Genomic DNA, 27,445 nt, shown 5'->3' with positions numbered 1-27,445 from the left:
AGTAAACTACAACCATGCTGCAAGTACCAAAGCAGCAGGACTTGGGCCTGCGGGAAGTAAAAACGACCCCCCCCACACACCAATGGAATAATCCCCCCCCCCACAGCCCATTGAAGTAACCCCCGCATACACACACACCAGTGGTTTGGCTGCTTCCCATCTCCCACGTGATATTATCCTTCTGCTTTGGTCAGCTTCCTGGCAAAGCAGTAAAAAGCAGCCCGGGCAATACTGTGGCTGTGGAAACTCTTGCTTGGCCTTTTAAGGGGAGTGCCGAGTCATGGAGGCTGCCAGTTCTGGCTTTAAAGGTCCAACGTGGATTCAGAGGATATCACTATGGCAGGAGCAGCAGTCTCTTGGCTGTGGTGGGTTATGAACGCAGCGGGGCTTACAACACACGGCAAGTGTCAGTGGGAGGGAGGGGAGACCAAACAGCATAGGTGAGGGGCAGCTGTTTCCTGAGTAATTATTGGCAAGTCAGCTGAAAACAGATTTATTCAGTTAAATGCTCACGCAAGATTGGAATCAACTCAGTTCTGGAGGAATAATATAAGAAGCACATTTTCTCAAAGCTGGTGCTGTTAAAAGGTTATTTTTCCCCATGAAGCTGTGGCCTCATTTCTTGTTTCAAATTTATCCTGCACTTCATGATTCTTCATCATCTTGCTGACTTCTTTTCTGTTAAGACAATCGAGCAATTGAGCTGATACTATAGAGTCAATTTCCTTCCACATTACAACTACTATCTAGTGAAGCTGGACATTAAACACACAAACAAATATACAAGACACTTCTAGGGGACACAAAGAAACAGAAACTGCACTTGGCCATCACTAGCTTTTCAAACCAACTAAAAAAATACAGTCTGTCTCATCCAATATTGGCAATTGATCATCATCAACAAAAATAATTTACATTAAAAGCCACAGAATTCCAGGAGGGAGATCAATTATCACAGGGCACCAACATCAAAGTATTTTTTAAAAAATCTGAACAAGGGAATTTCGAATGACTTCCTGGTTGAGTGACAGTACACGGAAGAAGTCACAGCTCTTATCTGATTTAAAGGCTTTTTATCAGTACCACGGAGTCTCCTGTTCAATCACTCTCCTCTAGTTTCTGAACTGATGGGATGAATCATTACATACATACACTGCTTATCACCCACTCTCCCTCCCCCCCATCAAAATGCCCTTCCCGAGCATTTTTTTGTTGGGATGTAATGAATACTTTGATCAAGGTCTGTTAATGGATCAATGGGCCTTGCTGTATTACTCCAGCAGTTGCTCAGAGAATGGCTTGTCCCAATTTTTTCATAATGGGACCTTAACATGTTTTAATCCAGTTCCTGCCCTTTTAAGTCTTAATAAGTATTCAGTTGGGAAACCTGCAGCTTCTTTGATAATGCCAGAAGCCACTTTGGCATGCTTTGGAACTAAGGACTGCAAAATCGATAAGCTACAATATTTACGGCTTTTTAGTTAAGCTGTGTGTTCCACCACCAAGAGGCCTTCCATAAAGCTTGAAGGCACTTCCAGCTATTAGATCAAAACTGGGTTTAATAAGTATACAAGTTACTTATGGAATACTATGTAGAATACTATGTAGTGTAAGTAAATGGATGTTCTTTCAGAACAATACTCCAAATAAATTTTAGTTCCTTTTTTGAAATCACTATCAACTCAACAGCAGAAAAGAACTCGATGAAATGTTTTGATAAGATTTCAGTCTATGTAGTTCCAAGTGTTATGTAGCCTTTTCCTTTTGCCTGAAGAGTGATATAATTAACCTCTTTAGAAAGTCAGGTAGGCAGCTGATTGATTTTAAGGAAAAACCCTCAAGTCTTCCACCGTGTGATCAATACACCTGATTTACTTAGAAAAAACTGCCAACCAGTTACCAAACAGAATGACTGCAGGCCCAGTCTAAGACTGACTTAGGACAGAGATACACGGTTGTTTTTGAGAGCTGAAAGTGGCTTGAGAGAACCTTCCTCATATGCACACATTCATTTTCTCCCAAGGAGCCTCTGGAAAGACAGATTTTAGAAACAATCAAAGGCTGGTGTCTCCAACCTGGTGCCCATGGGCTCCAATGTGCCCGCGGCACCAACCATGCTCCCTCCCCCTTCTGTTTTTAAACATTTTTGCTAGATTTTTAAAATTAAACATTTTTGGGGGGGAGGCTAGGATACTACCAAGTGACGTGGTGGCCGCCATCACCATCTTCACTTCCAAAAAGGCCTCTAGGCATGATGTAGGCTCCAGAGGCCTTCGCAGAAAATAGCATGGCAGGCAGCTGCAGCCCAGCACCTTTTTCGTCCAGTCATCCAGAAAAAAGAAAAAGGTACTCTGGGGTGGTGGGGAGCATGGGGGGGGGGGGGGCTAGAGGGTGTGTTTTATCTATGGTGTGTGTGTGTTTGTTTTGCCCAGCTTTGGCATCATGTGTGTGTATATATTATTGTTTCTAAGTATTAGATTTTAAGGCTATTCCTATATTACAAATTCTGGTAAAAGTAAGGAGTGTATTCACCACAAATAGCAATCCATCTTTTAAATCACCTTTAGCTCTCTGGAAAAATTATGGTCTGTCTCCATCCTTACTCTTATGTGAGTAAGCAATATGGAAATGGTATCGGAGTTCTATTTTCTTTATAGTAAAAGATTTATAACTTGAGCACGCTCCGGGAGAGAGCGCAGGACAGGAAGGCCTGGCGTGCTATGGTCCATGGGGTCACGAAGAGTCGGACACGACTGAACGACTGAACAACAAAAGATTTAGATCTACTCTTCATTAACAACAAGGCAACTTAGGGTGACAGAGCTGTATGGTGGGGGAACATGTAGTGAAAGGCCAGTGAAAACCTGACATAAAGCAGGAGAAATGTCATTTTCAATATATTGGTCACATGCAGAGCTCCTAACCTAATTAGTTTAAAATCTGAGACCAAGGATGCCCTACCTCAAAGACAATAAAGGAGCTAGAACAGGGCAATGAAAGTGATCAAGGAATACTTTCTCTACCAGGAAATGGTGAAAGGGGGCTTTTTGTTTAGAAGAAATTCTAAGGGGGAGGACATATTAGAGGTATAGAAAATTATGAACCATGTGGGGAAGAGAGACGTTTTTCACCATCCCTCAATTACAACATTTACTTACCAGTTTGAGCAGGTCAATTAATTTGTGAACATCTTCTCCAGCAGAAAGGTCTACAAAATCTTTGGGTAGCCTGTAGCTGAGATAGGGACTGGGTTGGACAGTAAGGTCGCTGTTTGTACAACGGAATGATGGATAGTCCTAATTTGGAAGAGCGGGGGGGGGGGGAGATAAGGGAGAAATGTCAGCTTAAGATCCTCACTGTGTTTATCTGCAATTTTGCTGTGATCTGCAATCTGCTTGCTACTTAGGTAAACTGACAATGCAGTCTGGAGTATGATCAAAAGATTATAATGGAGAATCTACTCACTCGGGTAGTTCCACTTTATCAATGGCTTTTAAAATGCACATTTCTTACAGTTTCTCTTAAATATATGTTGCGTTAGGAAAAATGTCTCAAAACATCTCAGAGTAGTTCAATATTTCCAGACTGTGAAGATTCTGTAAAGCCCTTGGTCAACAATAAGATTTCCTAGAAGACTATTTTGAGAATGGAGTCATGCTAGGTAGCCTGCTAGCAGGCTCTACGACCACAAATGCAACTCCCTTCACTCCTTCTTCTGGCCAGATGGAAGGGGTGGGGACTCCACAGGGAGCCAGGCTTGGCTCAGGGGACTCTAGCTGATATCTTACTATAAACTGGGATCAGCACTCTCAATATCTGAGCTCATAAATATTAAAAAGGAAAAGGAACTGGGAAATATGGACAATTCTGTTATATGTTGGAAGACGACCCAACATGATGAACGAAGCCAACATTAAGAAATGAAACACTGTTAAATGTACAAAGAGAAAGTTCATGAATTAAAGTGAGTTAAACCAAGTATGACATTACTCTTCAAGATTAATATTAAATCAGAGGGGGGTTTGACTGGAAAATGCAATAAAGTTCAGAAATATGACCAGCTTGGGAAAGCAGGGTTGTCACTCTGAATGCCTCCTTCAAATTAATCTTGCCTTTCATTTTCCAGACTCCTGCCAGCTCCCTGCATTGCAGAACTGTAGCATACATATGCAGGAGTTCAGCAAAAAGAAGGCATAAAGAATACTTCCTCTTCACTCCTGCTGCTCAAATATGACGGTGGAAGCGAAAAAACAAAGGCCCATTTTATTTTAGCTAGCAGGGACCTATCCAATTTTGATCAAAGTGTGGCAAAAATTTTGGACCACTCCATTTGCAAGGAAAAGAAGCATGTTAAAAAAAAAAAAAAGTTTGACTGAGATATTCCACACGAATGTTACATCTTTCTTTATCCTTAGTCATGCACATACCCCATTAAACTCCACCCTTACTGGTGGGTAGGCCTAGATGATCTACAAAGGGGCAAAAAAAAGCTTGGGGGCAAACAGATTTCTTATCCTCATCCCTTGGAGAATGGATAAGTTGGCCAGCCCTACATAGTGAATGAAATTGTGGTCAGTTGTATCAGAGAGTGATACAACATTAGACAATGGCAACATTAGAGAGGAACTGGTAATGCTGCAGAATGGTCCTGTCAGGTGTTGCTCACAGATAATCAGTTCTCAGACTCACTTTGAAAAACAGAAAATAGACTCTGTCCTGTAGTATGCATTATTTCAATAGTTCAGCTTTGACGGAAAGTCCAGATATTCATTTCCAATGAGACGAATTGCTCCAATAGATACTTAAACAGAGCAAAATGAACCCTGATGTCCAGGCAAATTATATTTGCTGCCACTTCAGAAAAAGAAGACACTATTCCCTCTGTTTTTCTTACTTGTTCCATCGCTGCAGCTTCACTTTGGTCTTCTTTCAAACTGTTTCCAGACCTCAGCTCTTCCCATGTAAACAGCAAAGAATCTGTTACTTCACCAAATGGATTAAAATCAATTAGCCACACTCTACCCTGCAGGAAAAAAAATGGTGGGGGAAAAACAGAAATCTGTTCATAGGGATGACATCCAAGAAAGCTCTGAATGCAATATGGACACAAATGCTTACTACTAAAATGCATGGTACCATTAGCTTTGCATGCTCAGTCAAATGCACCTATATTTTACAGTGTTCTTTGGAATGAACACTGAGCATGCAAGAGAAGCTTGGCCTGTCAGAGATATTTTCTTTCATCAGAATTAATTAGGAGAAGTACACAAAGTTCAAAAATCCCTTTTCTTCTGTGTAGACTTTTTAGGTGATCTTGGAAACGCATGTTCAAGATGTCAGAATTTCATGACGATTTGAGATGCTGTTATATTTCCTACTGGATTTCGTACTGTGTATAGAGCTAGAGATTATAGTTAGTACTAAGAATTAATGGCATCTAGGAAACACTGTTTACCGTCGGTAGCCTGCTTCCTCTTACGACCTAAGACTTGGGGAGTCCTAATCAAAGTTCCCAAGACTTGTGAGAGGAGGACAAACCATGCGAAAACAACCAATTAGGAAGGGGGCATATAACATGGTGACGCATGACACAATTCCAAAGCACAGCTCCCAAGATGCACTTTCATATTGCGCATGAGGAAAAACTCATATATATGGAATGAGATCTTGTATTAAAGGAGAACTCTCGTCTGAATTCACATGGACAAATGTATTACTTTCCAAGTAAATAACAAATTCAATTGGGGTAAGTTCGCCTATCGCTAATTATGTGCAGTTTTTCCAAGCATATCCAACACTCTTTCGTGCCCTTTGCTAATGTAGGCCACACCCTGTTAAAGACACCAGGCAATGTCTGCATCTTGGATTCCTACCAACATGACCTGGTACATAAAGAACGAGCAGCTAGCAGAGTCCATGCTGTGGTTTGAAAGGTCTTGAGATTTGATGGCTTTATGAAATGCAAAGCCTTTAAACTATGATTTTAGATGTATGCAGTCTGTCCAGAGCATTTTGGAAGCCTTGACATGGAAATTTCTACACCATTTAGAATGTGAACAGGCAGGTGTTTATGAACAGGTCAAATTGTTTGCCTATATGCACCATTCAAACGTATCTCTGCTGCTACCAGGGCTGCAAATTTCCATCTTTTCAATGAAAGCTTGGATTCTCAGGGTTCTAAGAGGTTGCAGTCACACAATATGGGATGGGTTGCACCTCACAAAGGCTGGGAAGAATGTGTTTGGCCACAGCATGAAGAACTTCATCAGGAGGGCTTTAAACTGAATCCTACGGGGAAGGGAGATGTAATGTTGGGGGTAACAATGGACGTAGGCGCATGCACTGCAATGGAGAGAACAGCTCTGATAGCGCCCAATAATAGTCTTCAGACACAGGTAGGAAGAAAGCCAGACTATGAAGCACATGGTCTTCGATGTCTATATACTAATACCCAGAGTATGGGAAACAAACAGAACGAACTTGAACTCTTAATACAAGAGGGAAATTATGACCTGATAGGTATAACTGAGACTTGGTGGGATGACTCTCATGACTGGAATACAGCAGTTGAAGGATATAACTTGTTCAAAAAGAACAGGAGGAACAGAAAGGGAGGCGGGGTTGCACTGTATGTGAAAAATACATATCTCTGCACAGAAATACAGGAGGAGGAGCTTGGTAGCCCCATCGAGAGCATCTGGGTTGAAATAAATGGAGCAAAGAATAAAAGGAACCTGGTGGTCGGAGTCTACTACCGGCCACCCAATCAAGGAGAAGACAAGGATGAAACTTTTGAAAAGCAAATAGCCAATGTTTTAAGGAAGCATGATGTAGTAGTAATGGGGGACTTCAATTTCCCCGATATTTGTTGGGAGACAAATTCTGCAAAACATGGCCCCTCCAGGAAATTCCTGACTTGTGTGGCAGATAACTTCCTCCTACAGAAAGTAGAGGAAGGAACTAGAGGATCGGCTATCCTTGACTTGATCCTAACCAACAGAGATGACTTAGTGGATAAAGTAGCAGTTACAGGAACTCTGGGGGAAAGCGACCATGTTGTACTTGAGTTCTTGGTTCTAAGGGAAGCAAAAGCCGAGTGTACTCAAACGCGTACCCTGGATTTTAGGAAAGCTGATTTTAATAAACTCAGAACAATGATCAGTAAGGTCCCATGGCAAGCAGTGCTAGCGAGAAAAGGAGTCCAAGATGGGTGGGAACTTTTAAAAAAGGAAATTCTCAAGGCACAATCACAAACAATTCCAACAAGAAGAAAAGGTGGAAGACAACAGAAGAAGCCAATGTGGCTTCACAAAAAGCTTAGGGATGACCTGAAAACAAAAAAGGACACATATAGGAAGTGGAAAGAAGGCCAAGTAACAAAGGAAGAGTACAGGCAGGTAGCACAGAATTGCAGGGATGGCGTCAGGAAGGCTAAAGCGGAGAACGAGGTGAGGTTAGCGAGGGATGCTAAAAACAACAAAAAGGCTTTCTTCAGCTACGTGCATAGTAAAAGGCAGAGGAAAGAAATGGTTGTTCAGCTATTAAATAAGGATGGCAAAATGATAACAGAGGACAAAGAAAAGGCAGAGGTGCTCAATTCCTACTTTGGCTCAGTCTTCTCCCAAAAGAGGGTCTATGACCCCCCTGGCAAAGGTGAAGTACAGGCTGAAGGGGCAGGATTGCAGCTTGAGAGCGATAGGCATATGGTCAAGGAACACCTCATTACTTTGAATGAGTTCAAATCTCCAGGGCCAGATGAACTGCATCCTAGAGTCATAAAGGAACTGGCAGAAGAAGTCTCAGAACCGCTGTCTATTCTCTTTGAGAAATCATGGAGGACCGGGGAAGTGCCAGATGACTGGAGGAGGGCTAACGTTGTCCCTATCTTCAAAAAGGGTAAAAAGGAGGAACCTGGGAACTACAGACCAGTCAGTCTGACATCAATCCCTGGGAAAATTCTGGAGCAGATCATAAAGCAATCCATCTGGAAGCACCTTGACAACAATGCAGTGATTACTCGAAGCCAACATGGATTTGTCAAAAACAAGTCCTGCCAGACAAATCTGATCTCATTTTTTGATCAAGTCACCTCCCTTGTAGACCGTGGGAATGCTGTAGACATCATATACCTCGACTTCAGCAAAGCTTTCGACAAAGTGCCCCATGATATCCTGATGAGCAAACTAGCTCGAAGTGGGCTAGATGAAACAATGATCATGTGGATCCACAGTTGGCTACAGAATCGGACTCAAAGAGTGCTTATCAATGGGACCTTCTCAAGCTGGGGAGAGGTAACGAGTGGGGTACCGCAGGGCTCAGTCCTGGGCCCAGTGCTCTTCAATATTTTTATTAATGACTTGGAGGAGGAGGTGCAGGGAATGCTGATCAAATTTGCAGATGACACAAAATTGGGAGGGATAGCTAATACTTTGGAAGACAGAAACAAAATTCAAAGTGATCTGGATAGACTGGAGTGCTGGGCAGAAAACAACAGAATGGCATTTAATAGGGACAAATGCCAAGTTCTGCACCTAGGAAAAAGAAACCAAATGCACAGTTACAAGATGGGGGATACGTGGCTCAACCACACTACGAGCGAGAAGGATCTTGGAATTGTCGTCGATCACAAGCTGAATATGAGCCAACAATGTGATGTGGCTGCAAAAAAGGCAAATGCTATTTTGGGCTGAATTCATAGAAGCATCGCTTCCAAATCCCGGGAAGTACTAGTTCCCCTCTACTCAGCACTGGTTAGGCCTCATCTGGAGTACTGTGTCCAGTTCTGGGCACCACACTTTAAGAAGGATGCAGACAAGCTGGAGAGGGTTCAAAGGAGGGCAACAAAGATGATCAGGGGACTGGAAACAAAGCCCTATGAAGAGAGACTGAAAGAACTGGGCATGTTTAGCCTTGAGAAGAGAAGACTGAGGGGAGATATGATAGCACTCTTCAAGTACTTGAAAGGTTGTCACAGAGAAGAAGGCCGGGATCTCTTCTTGATCATCCCAGAGTGCAGGACACGGAATAATGGGCTCAAGTTACAGGAAGCCAGATTCCGACTGAACATCAGGAAAAACTTCCTGAGTGTCAGAGCAATATGGCAATGGAACCAATTACCTGGGGAGGTGGTGGGCTCTCCCACACTGGAGGCCTTCAAGACGAGGCTGGACAGCCATTTGTCAGGGATGCTCTGACTTGGATTCCTGCATTGAGCAGGGGGTTGGACTCGATGGCCTTGTAGGCCCCTTCCAACCCTACTATTCTATGATTCTATGATTCTATGAATAGAGCATCGGAGGCTACACATGGGTTACAAGTGATCTTCTCCAACAGAAGGAAGCTCTGATACCAAAGATTACTTGTGGAGATGCTGAATGCGCATGGAAGTTCTGCAGTCCCAATGTCAGGGTTTTCGGCCATCCCTTAACATATTCTAAATGAGTGAAAAATCCCTTGGTGACTGTGAACCATGGCTCAGAAAAACAAATATTAACTCATCAAGGTCCAACAACGGTTTTGCAACATGAACCATGAACACCTTTGCTCTGTAAGAGCACACAGAAAAGTCAGGTTGCTTACCTGTAGCTAGAGTTCTTCGAGTGGTCATCTGTGCATTCACACATATGGGCTCTGTGCCTGCGTGGAGCTTCGATTCGGGAAACTTCTAAAGCTGAAGCATTTCGACTGGACAAAGTAAAAAATTGCTGCTTTTGCTGCTGTGGGGGCCGTTGGTGTGACTGGCGATCAGTCTGGGGCCTGGAGAGTTGAAAACTCTGCTGTTGGTACCACGGCATTGTTTAAAGGCTGGCTGAGCCTGGGAAATACCCATCTTCCGCGCAGTTGTTTTGGCCTTCTAGATGGTGTCCATTGCCTCATCAGTCTTACAGCTAAATAATCCTTTACCATCTAACAGAAGGGCCTCTATGCAGGAGCGTGTCTCCTGTGTAAGTCCAGCTGATTTCAGCCAGGCATGTCTCCGGAGGGCTATGGCTCCAACTATCGCTTTGGCGTTACAATCTGCCTGGTGACAAGCAGTATTTATTTGTTGTCACGCTAATTTAGTAGCTTCTGCCTGAAACACATGAGCTAACTCCTGTTGATCATCAGGGAGGTAATCACAAAGGGAGCCAATCTTCTCCCATAAAAAAAGCTGGTACCAAGCCATTGTAGCTCGGTAGCTGTTGACTTGGAGTCTGAATGAGGCAGATGAATAAATCCAATGACCCATCAAATCTCATCTTCTGCCCTCTTTATCTACAGGGGAAGAATGGATCCTCTGCAATCTTCCTTGTGAAGACTCAACCATCACTGAGTTCAGCAGAGGGTGAGTAAACAGAAATCCTGCATCATTCTCCTGGACCCTATACATGCTCTCCAGCCATTTGGAGGTGGGTGTCATTAAGGAAGGGCTTTCTAGGATTGTTGCGCAGTCTAGAGCAGAGTTGGCAGAAACGAAATTGCCACTGGTGCAGTCACAGCAGTGTGTATGATGTCAAAAACTGGATCTTTGCGTCTTTCAACTGGTTGTTGAATTTTGAGGCCATGGGATTGCGCCATCCTTAAGATCTGTTCGGAGAAATGACCCATATCCTCCGAGGGGTATGACGGATCATGAGAGCCCACTGCCTCTTCAGGAGATGAAACTGATGAGGCCGCAGAAGACATGGAGGCAGAATCAGATTGATAGTCTTCTGCTGCCAAGAGTGAAGAATCCCACCTCTGATCAGGTTTGATGACCTGTTGAGGCAATGGCAGGAGAAGTGGCAACAGGGGTCTTGGCTCCACTATGTTCACTGGCTCCAGAGTTCTCGGTACCAGCCGTCAAGGTGAGGGATATACCTGACTTGGCACCGCTCTTGGAGAAAGCGAAGGCAGAGGTTCTCTCGAAAGCAGAGGTGGAAGCATAAAGTGTTCCCTTGGAGGAGGCCGAGATGAGGGAGCTGCGAAGTTGTGCTGGTACTGAGGTCCTGGGTAATCATAAGGACCATAATAGTCGTAAGGGCAATGTTAACTCCAGTCCTCCCATTCACAGATGCCTTGGCGACAGCAACCATTCAGATCCTCTATCCCACTCAGAGTGAGGAGACCTGGATCTATCCCAATGCAGGGGAATCGAACGTCTGGTGCCCATCCATCCTGGCACGAGTAAGAAGATTGTGGTGAATAGTGATGCTGGGTATCTCATTCCCCTGGTACCATGTCCCCTTGTTTGTGCTGTCTAGTGGGTGTTGAATCTCCTATCTCGCCCTCCGACGCTGAGGCCACCAGTATCGGTATCGATGTCGATACCGAGGTCTCGACTCTCATCAGGATCAGTGAGTTTAAAAGAGGAATGGGTGTTGGTACTGATGGCGGAATTTGGGGTAGAGAAGATACCACTTTTTCTGATTCCCTCCTCCTCCTCCTCCTCCTCCTCCTCCTCCTCCTCCTCTTCTTCTTCTTCTTCTTCTTCTTCTTCACCTCCATGGATCTAGGCATCCACGCTTTCTTGGAAAGCTTCTTTGCCAGGGAAGCCTCTTTGAGCGACCCGGAGTTAGGGGGCTCCACACAGCCCATGGTTAGAGCCAGAGCTGACTTCACTGGCAATCCCCCGACTTTGTCTTTACAGCAGTCCGAGGAGCTTTACCCGCTGACTGAGATTTGTCCTTCACATGAGTTGAAGGAGGTTCCATCTGTGCTTTTGGGGTGTCTTCTGCCTTAAGAGCTTTTCCCCACAAAAATGCTCTAAGCCTGTCAGCACAGTTTTTACAAGCTTTTTACACAGTTTTTAGTAAAGGACATGCAATGGTGGCAAGCCTCTACAATATACAGTTCCCCTAAGTCAAATAAGCATAAGGAGTGCCTGTCTGTGGAGGGAAGTTCGCTCCCACAATGGATACACTTCCTAAACGGGGCCTTCATGGCCATACGCCCAAAAGTGTTACGCGATCAGAAAGTTCGCAAAGGATTCCGAATAAAATAAAAAAAATAAAGAGAAACCAGAATGCTTGAAAAAACTGTAAAAGAGAAAGTAAGTAAGAATAAAACACAAATGTCCTCAACTAGGTCAAAAAAACGAGACGTCCATTCAGTTGAGTGCTGCCAGAATGGCGGTTGATGAAGAACTGAGGGATTAGGCAGGAACCCGCTAGAGCATGCGTGGTGGGATGGTGGGGGAGGGTTTAGAACTTTTCCGAATTGAGGCTCCGCGCAAGTGCAGAGCCCATATGTGTGATGCACAGAGACTACGAAGAAAAATGAGAAAGCTAATAGCAGGTTTCTACTGCTAGCTCTCTCTAACCACCTATTAATGACGATAAAAAGTACAAGTAAATATTAGGGTTCCAACACATTTAGGGAGTTTAAGTACATTTTCCTGCCCTCTTCTGACAACACAACATTGTTAATAGCCAGCATTTTTGAGCTAGTATATAAGATTCTTCCTGTTAAAGGACAGCCTTCCATTAAGGATTCATCTACACAACTACTTTCAATGCCTGTCTGTGCAAACTTCTTATTTCACCTCAGACCAAACATGCACATGGTTGAAAGGTTTCTCTGAAAGCCTCTTCATGGAGCCCTATTTGCCATATCCCATCTTTCTAGTGCTAAGGTAGACTTCAGACATTTATCGGCCAATCCTAAATACAGTTACTTCAAAGTAAAAACCACTGATTTCAATGGAATACGCTTGCCAGAGATTATTACCTAGCATTAGTAGAAATGCTTAGTATAAGCCAGAGCAGCCTTCTCCAACCTATACTGGCTGGAGATGGTGGGAGATGTAGTCCAACACATCAGAAGGGCACCATGTTGGGGAAGGCTGAGGTAGAGACACCAAACTATACAGACAGTTCTCTTACACTTGACACATTAATGTGAGATTGTCTGATTCAGTTTAAAAGGTGAGTGGCATAAACTGTAGCCATGGGCTGCTTTTTGGTTATTCGGGGTTTTAAACATTATTTTATCAAATGGCACTTCAGCAAGATTAAGCATCAACATATTCATTCATTCATACATACATACATACATACATTTATCCCGCCCTATATCATTAAGATCTCAGGGCGGTGTACAGATAACATAAATTTAAACTGTATAAAACAATAAATAATTTAAACACCTAAAAACATATTCAACTATTAAACAAGCTAATATCAGTTAAATTCTAAAACAATAAAACCGTTAAAACAACGTGCTAAGGGCATTCATTTAGCCCTCAAAGGCTTTGGTAAAAAGCCATGTTTTATTTGGTGCCGAAACGAGACCAATGTCTGCGCCAATGGGCCTCCAAGGAGAGGGCATTCCACAACCAGGGTGCCGCAGCGCAGAAGGCCCTCTCCCACGTCCCACCATAGGGTATATCTTGTACTGGTGGGACGCAGAGGAGGACCCTTCCAACAGATCTCAGTTCTCGGGCAGGCATATATAGGGAGAGGCACTCCCTCAAATATCAAGGTCCCAAGCCGCTTAGGGCTTTAAATGTCATCACCAAAACCTTGAATTCTGACCGGAAGCATATTGGCAGCCACTGCAACTCCTTTAGAACTGGTGTTATATGATTCTTATGAGGTGTTCCGGTCAGCAGTCTAGCTGCTGCTTTTTGCACTAGCTGCAACTTCCGAGTCGTCTTCAAGGGCAGCCCCACATAAAGTGCGTTGCAATAGTCTAATCAGGAAGTTACCAGCATGTGTACTACTGTGGCTAGGTTATCCCTGTCCAGGAAAGGCCATAGCTGGCGGATCAGCTGAAGATGGCTCCAAGTACGCCGGGCCATGCCGGGCCATCCCTCCAGAGACAGGGATGGATCTAGGAGTGCTCCCAAGCTACACACCTGCTCCTTCAGGGGGAGTGCAACCCCATCCAGGACAGGTCGCTTACCCAATTCCCGGACTTGGGAACCACCAATCCACAGAGCTTCCGTCTTGTCAGGATTCAGCTCCAGTTTACTGGCCCTCATCCAGCCCATTATAGCATCCAGACACTGGTCCAGCACTTTCACTGCCTCAGCTGACTCCGACGACAAGAACCAATAGCACTAAGTATCATCAGCATACTGGTGACACCCCACCCCCAAATGCCTAATGACCTCTCCTAACAGCTTCATATAGATGTTGAACAGCATGGGGGATAGAATAGAACCCTGTGGCACCCCACAGCCATGGGGTAGAACAGGAATCTCCCAATACCACTCTCTGGAATCAGCCCTGCAGGTAGGAATGGAACAACTGTAGCACAGTGCCCCCAACTCCCATCCTGCAGAGCCAGTCCAGTAAGACACCATGATCAATGGTATCAAAAGCCGCTGACAGATCCAGGAAGATCAACAGGGTAGCACTCCCCTTGTCTTTCACCCAGAGTAGGTCGTCAGTCCGAGCAACCAAGGCTGTTTCAGTGCCATACCCTGGCCTGAAACCAGACTAAAATGGGTCCAGATAATCAGTTTCCTCCAAGAACGTCTGAAGCTGCCCAGCCACCACATGCTCATGCACCTTGCCCCAAAAGGGGATATTAGCAATGGGGCGATAGTTCTCACACACCTCTGGGTACAGGGAGGGCCTCTTCAGGAGAGGGTACACTACAGCCTCTTTCAAGGCAGCAGGAACCACCCCCTGATGGAGTGAAGCATTTACCACTCCCTGGACCCACCCAACCAATCCACTCCTGCTAGATCGTTTAAGCCAAGATGGGCAAGGGTCAAACTTACATGTGGTGGGCTGGACTGATTCAAGCGTCTTGTCCGCATCATCAGGCTGGAACAACTGAAGCTGATCCCAGAAAACACAACCAGATGGAACACTGGACACCTCCCCAATCTCTGCGATAACTGTGGCATCAAGTTCTGAGTGAATACGAGTGACTTTCTCCTCGAAGTGCCTAGCAAATGTATCACAGCAGATGACCGAGGGTTCCACTCCCAGTTTCTCTGAGCCTGAGCAAGATCCCAAAAGGCCCTTCACCACTTGGAACAATTCTGCTGGGCGACATTTCAAGGATGAAATAATAGATGTATAATAAGATTTTTTTTTGCCATCCTCACTGCCACATAATAGGCACAATTAAGAGTCTTTGCTAATTGCTGGTCGTCCTCGCTCCAACACCTGCGCCACCTGCACTCTAGCTGTCATCCGGCCTGTTTCATTGCCCATAGATCTTCTGTAAACCAAGGTGAATTACAGGCTCCACAGCACCGGAGTGGGTGCTTGGGAGTGATTGTATTGATGGCCCTTCCCATCTCACCATTCCATAGTGAGACCAAGGCCTCAACCGAATCACCAGCCCTAATAGCCGGAAAATCCCCCAGAGCATTCAGGAATCCATCGGATTCCATAAGTCTCCAGGGGCAGACTTTCTTAATCGGTTCCCCATGCCTGCAGGAAGGATCTGCTACCACCAATCCAAACTTAACAAGGAAATGATCTGACCATGACAACACATTTGTTGACTCCCCCCCCCCCCCGCCCCGATCATCCCTCATCCGCCCAACAGCAAAAACCAGGTCCAGGGTATGTCCTGCCATATGTGTCAGGCCAGTGATGTACTGAGACAGCCCCATGGTTGCCATGAAGTCCTGAGAAGGTCCTGTCAGGATAGCTTCAGCGTGGATGTTGAAGTCCCTCAGAACCACTGTCCTAGGGTTCTCCAACACCACCTCTGAGACCATCTCAGCCAGCTCAGGCAGGGAGACTGCTGGGCAGCAGGGTGAGCGGTACACCAGCAGCATACCTGTTATTTCTCTTTGGCCCAACACAACGTACAGACCCTCAAAACAGGTGCTAGGACGGATGGGTTTCCTCGTGAGGGAGATGCAATCCTTACGGATGACAGCAACTCCCCCCCCCCAACCCTCCAATCTAGGTTGGTGCTGCACAACATATAACAACTGTGGTATCTTTATCAACAGTTCCTAATACATCTCAGTTTCAAGATCTTCACAGTTCTCATCCCATCCACCCTTTATCCCAGAAATGGAAGACAACAAGAAAGAAAGAGAAGATGAAAGGGGGGGGGGGGAGACAAAGAAGGAGTGAAAGAAAGAGTACACACTACACTTGAGTGCCTGTCGGTGTTGCGGAAGACGAGGAATCTAGCTGACAATTTCTACAAAGGTCCCAGAAGTCCTGCTGTGTTCCTTGAAGTTCTCTTGTTTAGCATATACAACCCTTTCCTTTGCCATTCAAGTCCAGCAAGTCCCTGGTCTCAGCTGCAGACTCAGATTTCCAGCACTGCAATACAAAGCATTTATCCACAAGTGTGGCTCTCAGAAAATGCTTTCTGAGCAGATGACATTTCCCACACCCTGCAGGTGTATCACAGTAAAACACACCTGTACACACGGTGCATTATGCACCAAGTTGATTCTAAGTCTGCTCCTGGTGACTTTCACTGCTACCGCCCATCATTCACAGAGACATCCCTCACGCATGGAACTGGACCAGACTGCAGAACTGACTGGAGGCGTGCATGTATGCAAGAGCCATTATTAATCACCACCTTGTGTACAATGCAATCAAGTGATACAGCATGCACAGGAGACCTGCATATTAAGTCACTGCATATATCACAACTATTGTTGTTGTTTCTGTCCAAATAAAAGCAGCTTTGGTATTAGACACATAGAGCGGGTTCGCACAATCACAGGGGGGATATAAGCCACGGTGGTGTTGTAAGGTTCTTAGGTGGCTGTAACCACAGCAACAAGCCATCCCTGCTGGGTTCGCATGATATGGCAAGCAGTGCCAGCAAGGGTAATTATGCAAATTCCCCTGGCATGCGCAGGAGAGGAAATAAGCCACCATAGTATATTTCCCTCTCTGTGATCATGTGAACACGTCCAGTCAGTATAAGCAAATAGTCATCTGCATCACTTAAACAAGGCTTTTAGAAATTTGACACACTAAGCTTATATCGTGCTTTTATCACAAACAAAATACTAGCTGAAAGCATACTTCACTCCCATACCAAATGAGCCTCAATCTGAATGGGGATGAAGAAGAAAAAGACACACAGCAAGTGTAGTGTTACTTCTCATTAGACCAAGGAATGTTGAAAATGCTATTATATAAAGTTTCCATTTGCCCAACTCTCTTTTTCTGGTCAAGGCATCCAAAGCTAAAATCCAATTTAAAAGAGAAAAGATACATCTTGGAGCTACACATGAACCCAGTAGATGTGGATTTTTTAGGAAAATGGAACTGGAAGCCTCAAGACTGGATTCCATTGATAGCAGTACTAACTGTAGAATGCCTAAAATACACAACCTTTCTGGCCATGTTCAACAGACTGCAGCAGTAAGACCTGGCATGGTGTAGTAGCGAAGAGTGTGAGCTAGAAAGTCCCAAGTTCAACTTTCACCTTAGCCATAGATCTCACTAGGTGGCCACACTCTCAGACTTAGCACATTATACAATATGGGAGCAATAATGCTGGCCTACCATACAGGTAGAGATTTGCCTTGAGAAAGTATTATGCACTCGTATCATTATTGTCCCAATCCCCAAATAAGGCAGCAAACAAGTTTCAGCAAGATATTACTGAGAAGGATGAAGCAGAAATCTTGCTTTGGATGTGAAAGAGAATTCCTTCATTCCCCTACACTGTAGAGTCCACAGCAATGCAGCCTCCCTATATGATCTGCAGTTCATATGTTTAAGAATTGTCTTTTCAGGGGATAATGGTATTACAGCCTGCAAAGCACTCAGATTCAGTGGCAGCTTGAGGCAGGTTTCTGCCTAAGATAAAAGTCCAGCAATTTTTACAATAATCGGTTGTCAGGCCCTTGCTCTTTCAGACCTCTGCAGGCATTGTAAGAGAAAGCAACGGACCGCAAGAGATATTAACAGGTGAATGATTGCTAAGGCGGAAGCCTTCCACCGAACCTACAGCTGAAGTTGCCATGCAACAATTGACCAATTTCAGATAGTCTTTACTATTTAAGCACCAGTAATTCACACAAAAATTGTCTAACTGAATAAAACATTTGCTTGGCCCAATATAAACAATGCCATTTTTAATTTAAATTTGTTTTTTAGGTGCTGGGGGGGAAGGTGTGCCGCCCCGGGTGGGGGGTTCCAGGCAGTGAAAATGACCTCTGGATGTTCCAAAGTTTGTTTATTTCTTTAAAATATTTCTTGGCTGCTTTTCAGGGCAGAAGCTTTCCCAAGGCAGCTAACAGCAATAAAATACATAAAAACAGTTAAAATAGTAAAAGTGATAAAATATAAAAACAATAAAAACAACAATAAAAGCCAACAATAAAACCAGCAACAATGTTAACAGCAGCAACAGCAACAATAGCAGTCATATCAAGAGAAGTAAAATAATATGTTTGCAAGGCCTTCTTAAAAGCCTGCAATGAGGGAGCATGGCAGACCTCCGATGGCAGCTTGTTCCAAAGGTGTGGGGCCACTGCAGAGAAGGCCCTCTCACATGTGTTCACCCACCTGACTGCTCTCACGCGTGGGCAAATGATAAGGGCCTCTCTTTCTGATCTTAAAGTGCAGGCAGGCTGATATGGGTGTAGGCGGTCCTTCAAGTAATTTGGTCCCAAACTGTTTAAGGCTTTAAAGGTCAAAACCAGCACTTTGAATTGGGCTTGGAAAGTTGCCCAGCCGAGTTCTAAATACTTTAGTTATGTTCAGCAACACTGAGTGATAAGGAATATGAGGCATGAGACAGTGACTCTACTGGCACCAACCGACCAGAGACCATCAACATTCTATTTATCTTTTTAGGAGGCTGGGTGTGTGAGTGAGGAGAGTTGAGCAAACCCTTTGCCTCCAATATTTTTCTTCTTCAGCGTGACTGTGGACAAACTGATAGTGTGACTCAGGGCCAATTTACACCTTCAGCAGAACCTCTGCACAAATAATTCTGTACTGCAGATAGCAGGGATGCATGTTTGAATGCTTCTCTTCCCCATGTCCTACCCAAACTCTAGGCACATAAAAACCAAACGTGGCCAGGTACACAGGTTCAGCCTAGAAGTCTCTGTGATGTGCTGTATGTGCAGGAGTCTGTGTGCAGGATAAAGCAAGCAAACATGCTCTCTCTCTCTCACTCACACACACACATACACACCCCTGCAATCTGAACTCATCCACCACACTATTTTGCTAGCTATATAAACTGTCCCTAAATTTGAGTCATCTAGTTTTAATTTTGGGCTATGATTCAAGCTTTGTAACTGAAAGCTTAGAACAGCTATTTCCAATAACTATATATCTCTTCACCCAACAAATAAGATAATCATTAAGGAGGCTAAGACTGTCTTGCACTCACTGACATCTGACAGCAGTTTTGATCAGAGAATCTGTATTTTTATTTTTGTCCACCTGTTAACAAAGAGGTCATATTCTTTATTTGTGTGCTACTTATACATTGCTACTAGCTGATAGCTCAAAGTTGTTTTTAGATGCATGTTGTCTCTGTGTATACTGTCTGTGTGGTTTTTATGTTGTTAAATTTTGCATATTGTATTTTTAATGTTTTTAGCCTTTGTAAACCACCCAGAGAGCTTCAGCTATGGGGTGGTATAGAAATGTAATAAATAATAATAATTTTCTTCTGTTGCAGATGAAACAGTTCAGGGTCAATTCCTTAAACATGTTGGCTGGTATTCAAAGCAGCATGCAATTAGTTCTGTATCCGCAAGGGCGCTTAAAGACTTATCCATCTCTCTACAGCTTATGGCAAACCTCTTCTGAATCTGAGGGGAAGTCTAAAAAATATGCCTATAACGTGCTGTCCAAATAAAAAAAGTAAAAATTCCACTTGGCACTCATAAATCCTTAGGTGCACCTGAAGCAGCACTTTGGATCGCAGCTATGCTATTCACACTTGCTAGAAAGAGGCTTTAAAAATTCAGCTGCTGATGGCGCCCTGCATAGGACCATGATGACTTTATGATTGTACACCAAGATAGTTCATTTTTATGGAAGAACAGTACAGAATTCATTGAAATGAAATATTGTCTTGCCAAGGAAGAGACAATGGTCTAAAATATATTTCTACCCAGTCGCTTAGGAAGCATCAGCTTTTTTATAGAACAGGAATAAAACAACCTTCCAGACCAAAGGGTCACTTACCATGCTGTCCCTGTAGACATCAAACACAACTGGAAAGAAAAGAGGGGAGGAGGGGGGAAGAGAAGAGGTTAATTTCTTTATTGAGCTTACAGAACTAACTCAAAGCAAAAACTGAAAGCTGCTTCACGCCTTCTGTTTTGAGGCCTTCAGAAGACGGAAGGTGCCCTTCTTAGGTTACACCGGCAGCAAGCGCAGCTCCTTCATGCGCTGTGGAAGCAAGATGCCCTGAACCAAATGGGAGGAAGGCATATTCTGGCCCAGTCTGCACGTCATGGCTCTCCGGGGTTTAAAAAACCCTGGGCAGCAATGAATGAGTGAGAATGAGCTGGCTCCCAACTGACCACTCCTGCCAATTAAACAACCCAGGGATGTTCTGTTCCTGTATCGTGACGTCCGAACCTGGAATTGGAGGTTGTTGGAGGAAGAACAACCCAGACTTGTAATCCAAGAACAAACTGTGGGTTACAAGTCTGGGTTGTAATTCCCCCAACAGCCTCCCATTCCAGATTCGGACATCATGATAATCAACCCAGGGATGGAGTGTTTGTTTAGCTCAGCAGGAGAAGCCGGGAGCCAGCCTGCTCACTCCTGCTTCACTATCAACAACCTATGGTTGACAAACCAAGGCTGGTTTTCGGCATACGAACCAGTCTCTGCCTCTTCCCAAGAGTGTCAAGACAACTTAGAGTGGGATCCTTCCTTGTAGCCCGAGGCATCTCATGTTACCCTGGTGGCAAAGGAAGGATGTGTGCCACCTTGCCCCTTACACAGCCAGATAATGCAAGAAGGTGACCTACGACGATTTAAAAGGTCCGCGTTAGATGTACATTTCAAAGTAGGAATGCTACACACCTGTGCCCGCAAACACTTGTGTCACACAAAGGTACACCTGTCGGGAAGGCCAGATGGCGTGCAGCTCCCTGCTGAGAATGGTGGCAAACCCGGGTTTACCAGTACATGTGTGAAACAACTCTTTGTTGACGACAGAGGGTGTGTATTACCTATATCAAAGAAACAGATTTCATTCTGCGTTTAGCGCCGCTCTGATACTGTGATTTTAGGGAGTTATTTGTTCTGTAGCCTTCCCCATTCCAGTGCTCAGTGCCAGGCACCCCAGCAACTGGGAGAGTGAGGTATTGAAGTAAGTCAGGTCAGGAGGTTCTCAACTATGGGGGAACAGAAATAACGATTAATATGTTTCCTGGCAGCCAGAAGAACTTTGCTGTATGGTGAGGTGGGGAAAGTTTATCCAATGCAGAAATGTTAAGGTCTCCAGTACTCCGGTCTGCTGCACTGTTTCCCCCACCCTAATCTATCTGACCGACACACATTGCAACAGCCCTGTAGAGAGCACGCTCACTTCAGCCAGCAGCAGAGATTCGAGAATGTGCGCTAGCTGTTGGGCAGGATGAGATAAAGAGAAAGGACTTTGGTGCTCTCATACACCCCACACGCTATTTTTCAGCAAGTGGAGGTGCTCTCTACGAATGGCACTCAGGCTGCCCTGCCAAACCCATTAAATGCCCTCCTCAGTTGTCTGCAATAACTACTGTGAGAAAGCTAGTATACTTACACTAGCAAATGCAAAGTCCATTCTGCAAGCATCGGTATTGCCCTGCTGGAGCAAGCCAAGGTCTATCTCATCCAGCATTTCCAGCAGTGGCCCCAGATGTCTCTGGAATGTCACAAACAGGGGCACAAAGGTGCCATGGCAGCCATTCCCAATTTGTCCCCAGCAGCTGGAACTCACAGGTACTCTGCTTCAGTACTTGGAGGTTCCACTAATTGGTCAATGAAGAACAGGCTTACTGCACAAGCTATCTAATTCCTTTCTGAATCCACCTTAGTTTGCGGCTTTCACACATCACCTTTCTATAAATCTATGGTGCGGCCATGTAAAGCAGTAGTTGCTCCATCCTAACAAGGTATTATAGCACTAAAAAAAAGATACAGAAAAGGGCAACCAGAGTGATCAAGGGGTTGGAACACCTTCCTTATGAGGAAAAGCTAAAATGTGCCAGGCTTTTTAATTTAGGGGGGGAAAGTGATTAAAAGAGGGGACATGATACAAATTTATAAAATTAGGAATAGTTTGGAGAGAATTACTTTTCACTCTCTTATAATACTTGAACAAAGGATCGACCAATTAAACTGACTGGCAGACAGTTCAGAATGCAAGAAGTGCATGTGACTTTACACAATGAATCAGTTAAGCTATGTAATTCACCACCACAAGATGGGGTGAAAGCCACCAGTTTAGATGGCTTTGAAAAGTCTCAATCACATTTATGAAGAACAGATTTATCAATGCTTATTAGCCATGATAGTTAAATGGAAGTTACTTCAATTGGGTCTTATTTCCTTGTAAATGTGCATAGCACTGCAACATTATGGCTCCAAACCTATGCACACTATGGGTTGGTTCCAGGATCTGTCTTCTGCAAGAGGGACAGGACCTTCCGTGAAAGGCTCTACTTGCAGAAGGTCCCTCCACCTGATTTTTGAGGATCCCCGCCCCACCCCCAGCTCATGCTATTCAGTGGGGTCTCCTGACTCTCTCTGTAGCATTTTAAGGGGGCTGCCATGGGAAGGAGGGGGCGGGGAAGTCCACTTCCAACAGCGCAGTTGATCCAGCATAAACCTGGATCCAAGCCATTATTGGGAGTAACCCCCACTGAAAGTCGATGGGTGCACAGACAGCATTAGCCTAGGCTATAAGTGCTTAAATCCATTGTTTCCATCTGGCTTTCAGCATGCTTAAATTTCTCTGGATTGTACCCCCTGTAATGAACTTAGTATCTTCTGGTTATTAACTCATTACGTGCATTTGCTACATAAAAAGCGTCCTTTCAATCTGTCAAAGTAGGATAGCCCTTCACAGGAAATTCCTTCAGGGCACTGACCATTCCAGACCCTCCAAGCATTTCCTCTGAAACATTCCCAGGAAATTGTGTTCTCAAACTAAGTACTATGTTATTAACTTTGGGGATATTGAAAAAATCCAAATTGACCAAGTTCAGACTGTGTTCTCTAATGTAGCCCATGAAATTACAGCTCTGTGTAGACTGTACTTTTGACTGGCTAAACTGCAGATTATCAGATAACTCTGGATGCCTTACAAGTCAGACAGGACAACAGCAGATTCTATCATAATATATATTTTAGGCACATAACAATTTGCATAATCTTCCACAAGTTACAGTTTGAAAAAAAAAAGAAAAAAGATAACTGCTAGCTGCAAACACTACTGTCTGTAGAGAGAAAAGATTCAGGGAATCTGCATTTTGTGGAAAGCTTTACATGAAAATCACAGTTGTTCAATTCCTTCTCCAGGCATAATAAGAATGAGAGCCCAATATTTTTTGAGTTTGTAATATGATTGTGTGCGAGTGCATGAGCGTGCGTGAGAGATTACACACACACACACACACACACGTTTGCAAACAACAATTTCTAGGTTAACTCAGGAATTGTGGCCGAGCAGGAGTGCAAGAGCGCGGTGCCTCCTGTGTGCTCGTCACTTCCACTTTCAATCAACAATCCAGGAATGTTCGTGGGTTGTTATAATTATGTTCAAACCTGGAACTCCGGGTTGTTTAGGGGTTGAACACCCTGGAGTTTAACCCAGCAACAAACCATGGGTGATTGTTGGGTAAACCCTGTGTTGTTAACCCCTAAACAACCCAGAGTTCTAAGTGCACATGTCGCGACAACAAACCAGAAACATTCTTGGGTTGTTGATTGAAAGCGGAAGCAATGAGCACATGGGGCAACCCAGGAATTGTCGTTACATACTCCCCGGGTCACTCAGCCAGATTTGATTGAGTGAGATTTATTTCCATTGTAGTTTTTAGTAAAGCTGTTTATGGTGGCTTTGTATATTTCACTGATATCTATGAGTGACATCTGTGCTGCCTTGAGGGCTTCCCTGGCAGGAAAAGGGGGTTAACACTAATATTTTTGCCCATCCACCCTCCTGCCACATAAGGCTCAGCTTGTAAAGTCTCCTAAATTCAAAAATCAATTAACAAATTAGCCGACTTAAAGATCATCATTTATTTTACTAAAGAGTACCATTTGTTCAGCCTTATTTTTTATTTAAGGAAATTGTATTCATCACTGCTAACAAACAAATGAAGAGTGTACAGTGTTCCCTCCATTCTGTTCTTCAGGACTGACATCACAGCTCTTCCTGTAAAGTGTCAAATAAAATAATCTTGGGCTGTGAGTCTCACTTCGACAAACTATATGGGCACTTGGGGAAGAAATATGCATACAAGATAAGTCTTTGAAGCTCCTAGAGAAAGTACTATGTTGCCATTTAAAACTAAAATAAGCCAATTTAAAACTAAAAAGCAGCTTGCCTGTTCAGTTATGCGAGTGGCTGCAGGTGAAACTTCAGAGATAACTGTGGCTACATGTATGGCTCTGCTCCATATCGCACCCCACCCCATTCCATATGTGGTCCTAGGAGTGCAACTGCACTCCTAACTATTATCAGCAGAAACCATCCGCAAAATAATCAGGGAAGAGCATATGGCACCTCAGTCCTCCAAATCTTTTTTAAAGACAACCCTTAGCTTTGAAAAATCACCTATTCCATCCCAACATTGAAAGGATACTTACAGTCTTCATTAAAAAATTTATACTGGATGTGTTTCTTGAAAAATTCCTGTATACATCTGCAGATCTCTTCTTTTTGTTTAGAGATGTGCTCATAGTATTGAGTGTAGTCTCGCTGGGATATACCTGTCAGAGGAAGTATAATCATTCATCCATAGCTAGTGTAAGATTTAACTAGAATGCGAAGCTGCTGGTGGAATAAGACCAAGTTGTCAAATATGTTTTCTGCAATAGTTTCTTTGATTAAAAAGAAAAGAGTGCTTGCTGCTTATTCATTCTCTTTGCTTAACTTCTGATCATCTTCTGATCATCTTCTGCTCATCTTTTTGAAGACAGATTCCAGGGGAGACAAGACAGCCAAGGGGTTTTTCCCCCTCAAATAAACCCTTTCTTTTACAAACCTTTAAAAAGTGTTTTGGACTACTGCTAAAGTAACCTGCACACAATTTTTTGTGTGCTACTCAGAGCTACTTGAAATCTAGAAAAACATATTTTAGGTGGAAGTCTTTTATTAAGATCATGGTACCCAATGAGAGGCTATTTCTGTGTTGCACATCCGGGTCCCCTTTGACAGTAATTCAGAAAAGTCATGGAATTAAATTTAGCAAATCTTATTCTGAGCAGACAGGCCTCTCTGGACCTATGAAAGCCCACCGAGCAGAGTTCTACATAACGCAGATGCTGCAAACAAACAGTTTTACCTGTTTATAAGTGTTGCAGATAAGGAGCTCAGAATGGCATTGTAGCCTAACTGCCCTGTGAGGATGGTTAAGAGACAGTGATGTTATCCAAAGCCACCCAGAGAGTTTCAAATCCAGCGTGCTAGCCACAGCACTACACTGGAAGGAGTGAGAAACTGCCTTGTCCAATTGCCTCCACCTCCCCTTATGTACACAATCTCTACTCAAGGAAATAGTGAGATGTTGTGGTTGCCACCAGTTCAAGCTCTACAGCCCACCAAGAAATCATACCAATGCAGAGGAGAGTTATGACTGCTACATTTTCCCACCCATGATACAAGCCTCTGGCAGGGAAGAGAGAACACCCACTCATGTGCTGCAGCAGTTGTATGTGTCTCCTGGAAGCATTCCTCTGTTTCCACTTCAAGCTGTTCTGAGAGGTCAGCCTTCCCCAACCTGGTACCCTCCAGATGGGTTGGACTACAATGCTGGCTGGGGGATTATGGGAGTTGTAGTCCAACACATCTGGAGGGAGCTAGATTGGGGAAGGCTGGTCTATCACTGAATCATAGAATAGTAGGGTTGGAAGGGGCCTATAAGACCATCGAGTCCAACCCCCAGCTCAATGCAGGAATCCAAGTCAGAGCATCCCTGACAAATGGCTGTCCAGCCTCGTCCTGAATGCCTTCAGTGTGGGAGACCCCACACCCTCACCAGGCAACTGGTTCCACTGCCATATTGCTCTGACAGTCAGGACATTTTTCCTGATGTTCAGCCAGAATATGGCTGCCTGTAATTTGAGCCCATGATTCCGAGACCTGCATTCTGGGATGATCGAGAAGATATCCTCATCTTCCTCTCTGTGACAAGCTTTCAAGGACTCGAAGGGCACTATCATATCTCCCCTCAGTCTTCTCTTCTCAAGGCTAAACATGCCCAGTTTTTTCAGTCTCTCCTCATAGGGCTTTGTTTCCAGTCCCCTGATCATCTTTGTTGCCCTCCTCTGAACCCTCTCCAGCTTGTCTGCACCCTTCTTGAAGTGTGGTGCTCAGAACTGGACACAGTACTCAAGATGAAGTGTAACCAGTGCAGAAGATCTCAAAGTGGAAACAGAGAAATGCTCCAGACAACATGGCTAGTTTTGCTTTACTCGGTAATAACCACGGTGAAAATGTACACAGCTTAAGACATCAACAAGTTGTTTTTTTTAAGAGTGTTGTTGTGGGCCCTGAGCCCAAGGAACATGGCAAGTTGGCACGAAAAATAAAGAAATCTGAAGAGATGTATATTAAACCTCAGATAATGCAGACACATCATGATAAAAATCCACCAACGCTTTGGGGCCACATTTGATATTATGGATAGCAAAGTATCGTTGGGGTATTTATATTTTGGGTTTTGTCATTGCGAACTAACTGCTTTGAGCAAAAATGTATATGAAAAAGTGGTATACAAATAAAGTGATTAATAAGGAGCAGCAGCAACACCAATGAAGGCATCATAGCCATGCTATATATTATTCCATATGAAAGGCGTGACACCTACTGTGGTAATGCATAAAAGCAAGCATGAGAATCGGCAGTGAATTGAAGAAACATTACTAGTAACCTCACCTATAAGTTTGTTTTCCTTCACAAAACATCTGAATTCTGCCCCAGGAATCAATTCACACCATTTTCGGAGTACAAGCTATTGGAGGAAAACAACATTAAAAAAACAAAACTGGATAGCTATTAATTAGCATAAAAGCACACATGCTCAACATCAGCAGTAATTAGATTTGAAAAAATAGTTGTCACAAACAAGGAGAAGACTGTTTCAGTTTCTGCAATTATCCCAGCAAACCAGCCAAGTAGCTGAAATGCTCAAGTGAGATTTTTGGCACATTTTTTTATCTGTGAGAAACACTTAACTAATATGCAAATCTTTCTTTAGCCTCCATAAGAACATACGATTTGCCTTGCAGGAGATCTGTCAAAGGTCCATCTAATACAGCATTCTCTTTCCCGCACCCATCAACCAGATGGCACTGGAAGTTTGGAAACCAAACGCATGAAGGCCACCATGGCCATT

At 44.0% G+C, this 27,445-nt stretch overlaps 1 protein-coding gene across 18 annotated transcripts in view; it reads right to left on the bottom strand.

Moving 5' to 3' along the window:
* Positions 1-477: 477 nt before the first annotated feature.
* The window catches only part of CDC123 (cell division cycle 123), a 54,500-nt gene continuing 27,532 nt past the window's right edge, over positions 478-27,445 (bottom strand). For 7 of the 18 annotated variants that reach the window (XM_084811575.1, XM_084811574.1, XM_084811576.1 and 4 more), the window contains exons 9-14: positions 26,986-27,061; positions 24,696-24,818; positions 20,070-20,098; positions 4,895-5,023; positions 3,159-3,296; positions 478-678 (exon numbers count right to left, since the gene is read on the bottom strand). In XM_084811575.1, the coding sequence (XP_084667701.1) occupies positions 646-678; positions 3,159-3,296; positions 4,895-5,023; positions 20,070-20,098; positions 24,696-24,818; positions 26,986-27,061 (528 nt within the window). In that variant the 3' untranslated portion in view covers positions 478-645. Of the gene's footprint in view, positions 679-3,158; positions 3,297-4,894; positions 5,060-16,150; positions 16,209-20,069; positions 20,099-20,851; positions 21,071-24,695; positions 24,819-26,985; positions 27,062-27,445 lie in introns of those variants that run through there. The other 11 variants (XM_084811568.1, XM_084811569.1, XM_084811566.1 and 8 more) reach the window with 5 other exon arrangements.

This window comes from Heloderma suspectum, chromosome 7, assembly GCF_057233095.1.
Source record: "Heloderma suspectum isolate Gila_16-S chromosome 7, 16-S_ref, whole genome shotgun sequence".
NCBI classification, from domain to species: domain Eukaryota; kingdom Metazoa; phylum Chordata; class Lepidosauria; order Squamata; family Helodermatidae; genus Heloderma; species Heloderma suspectum.
This window is presented reverse-complemented; position numbering and strand designations above follow the sequence as displayed.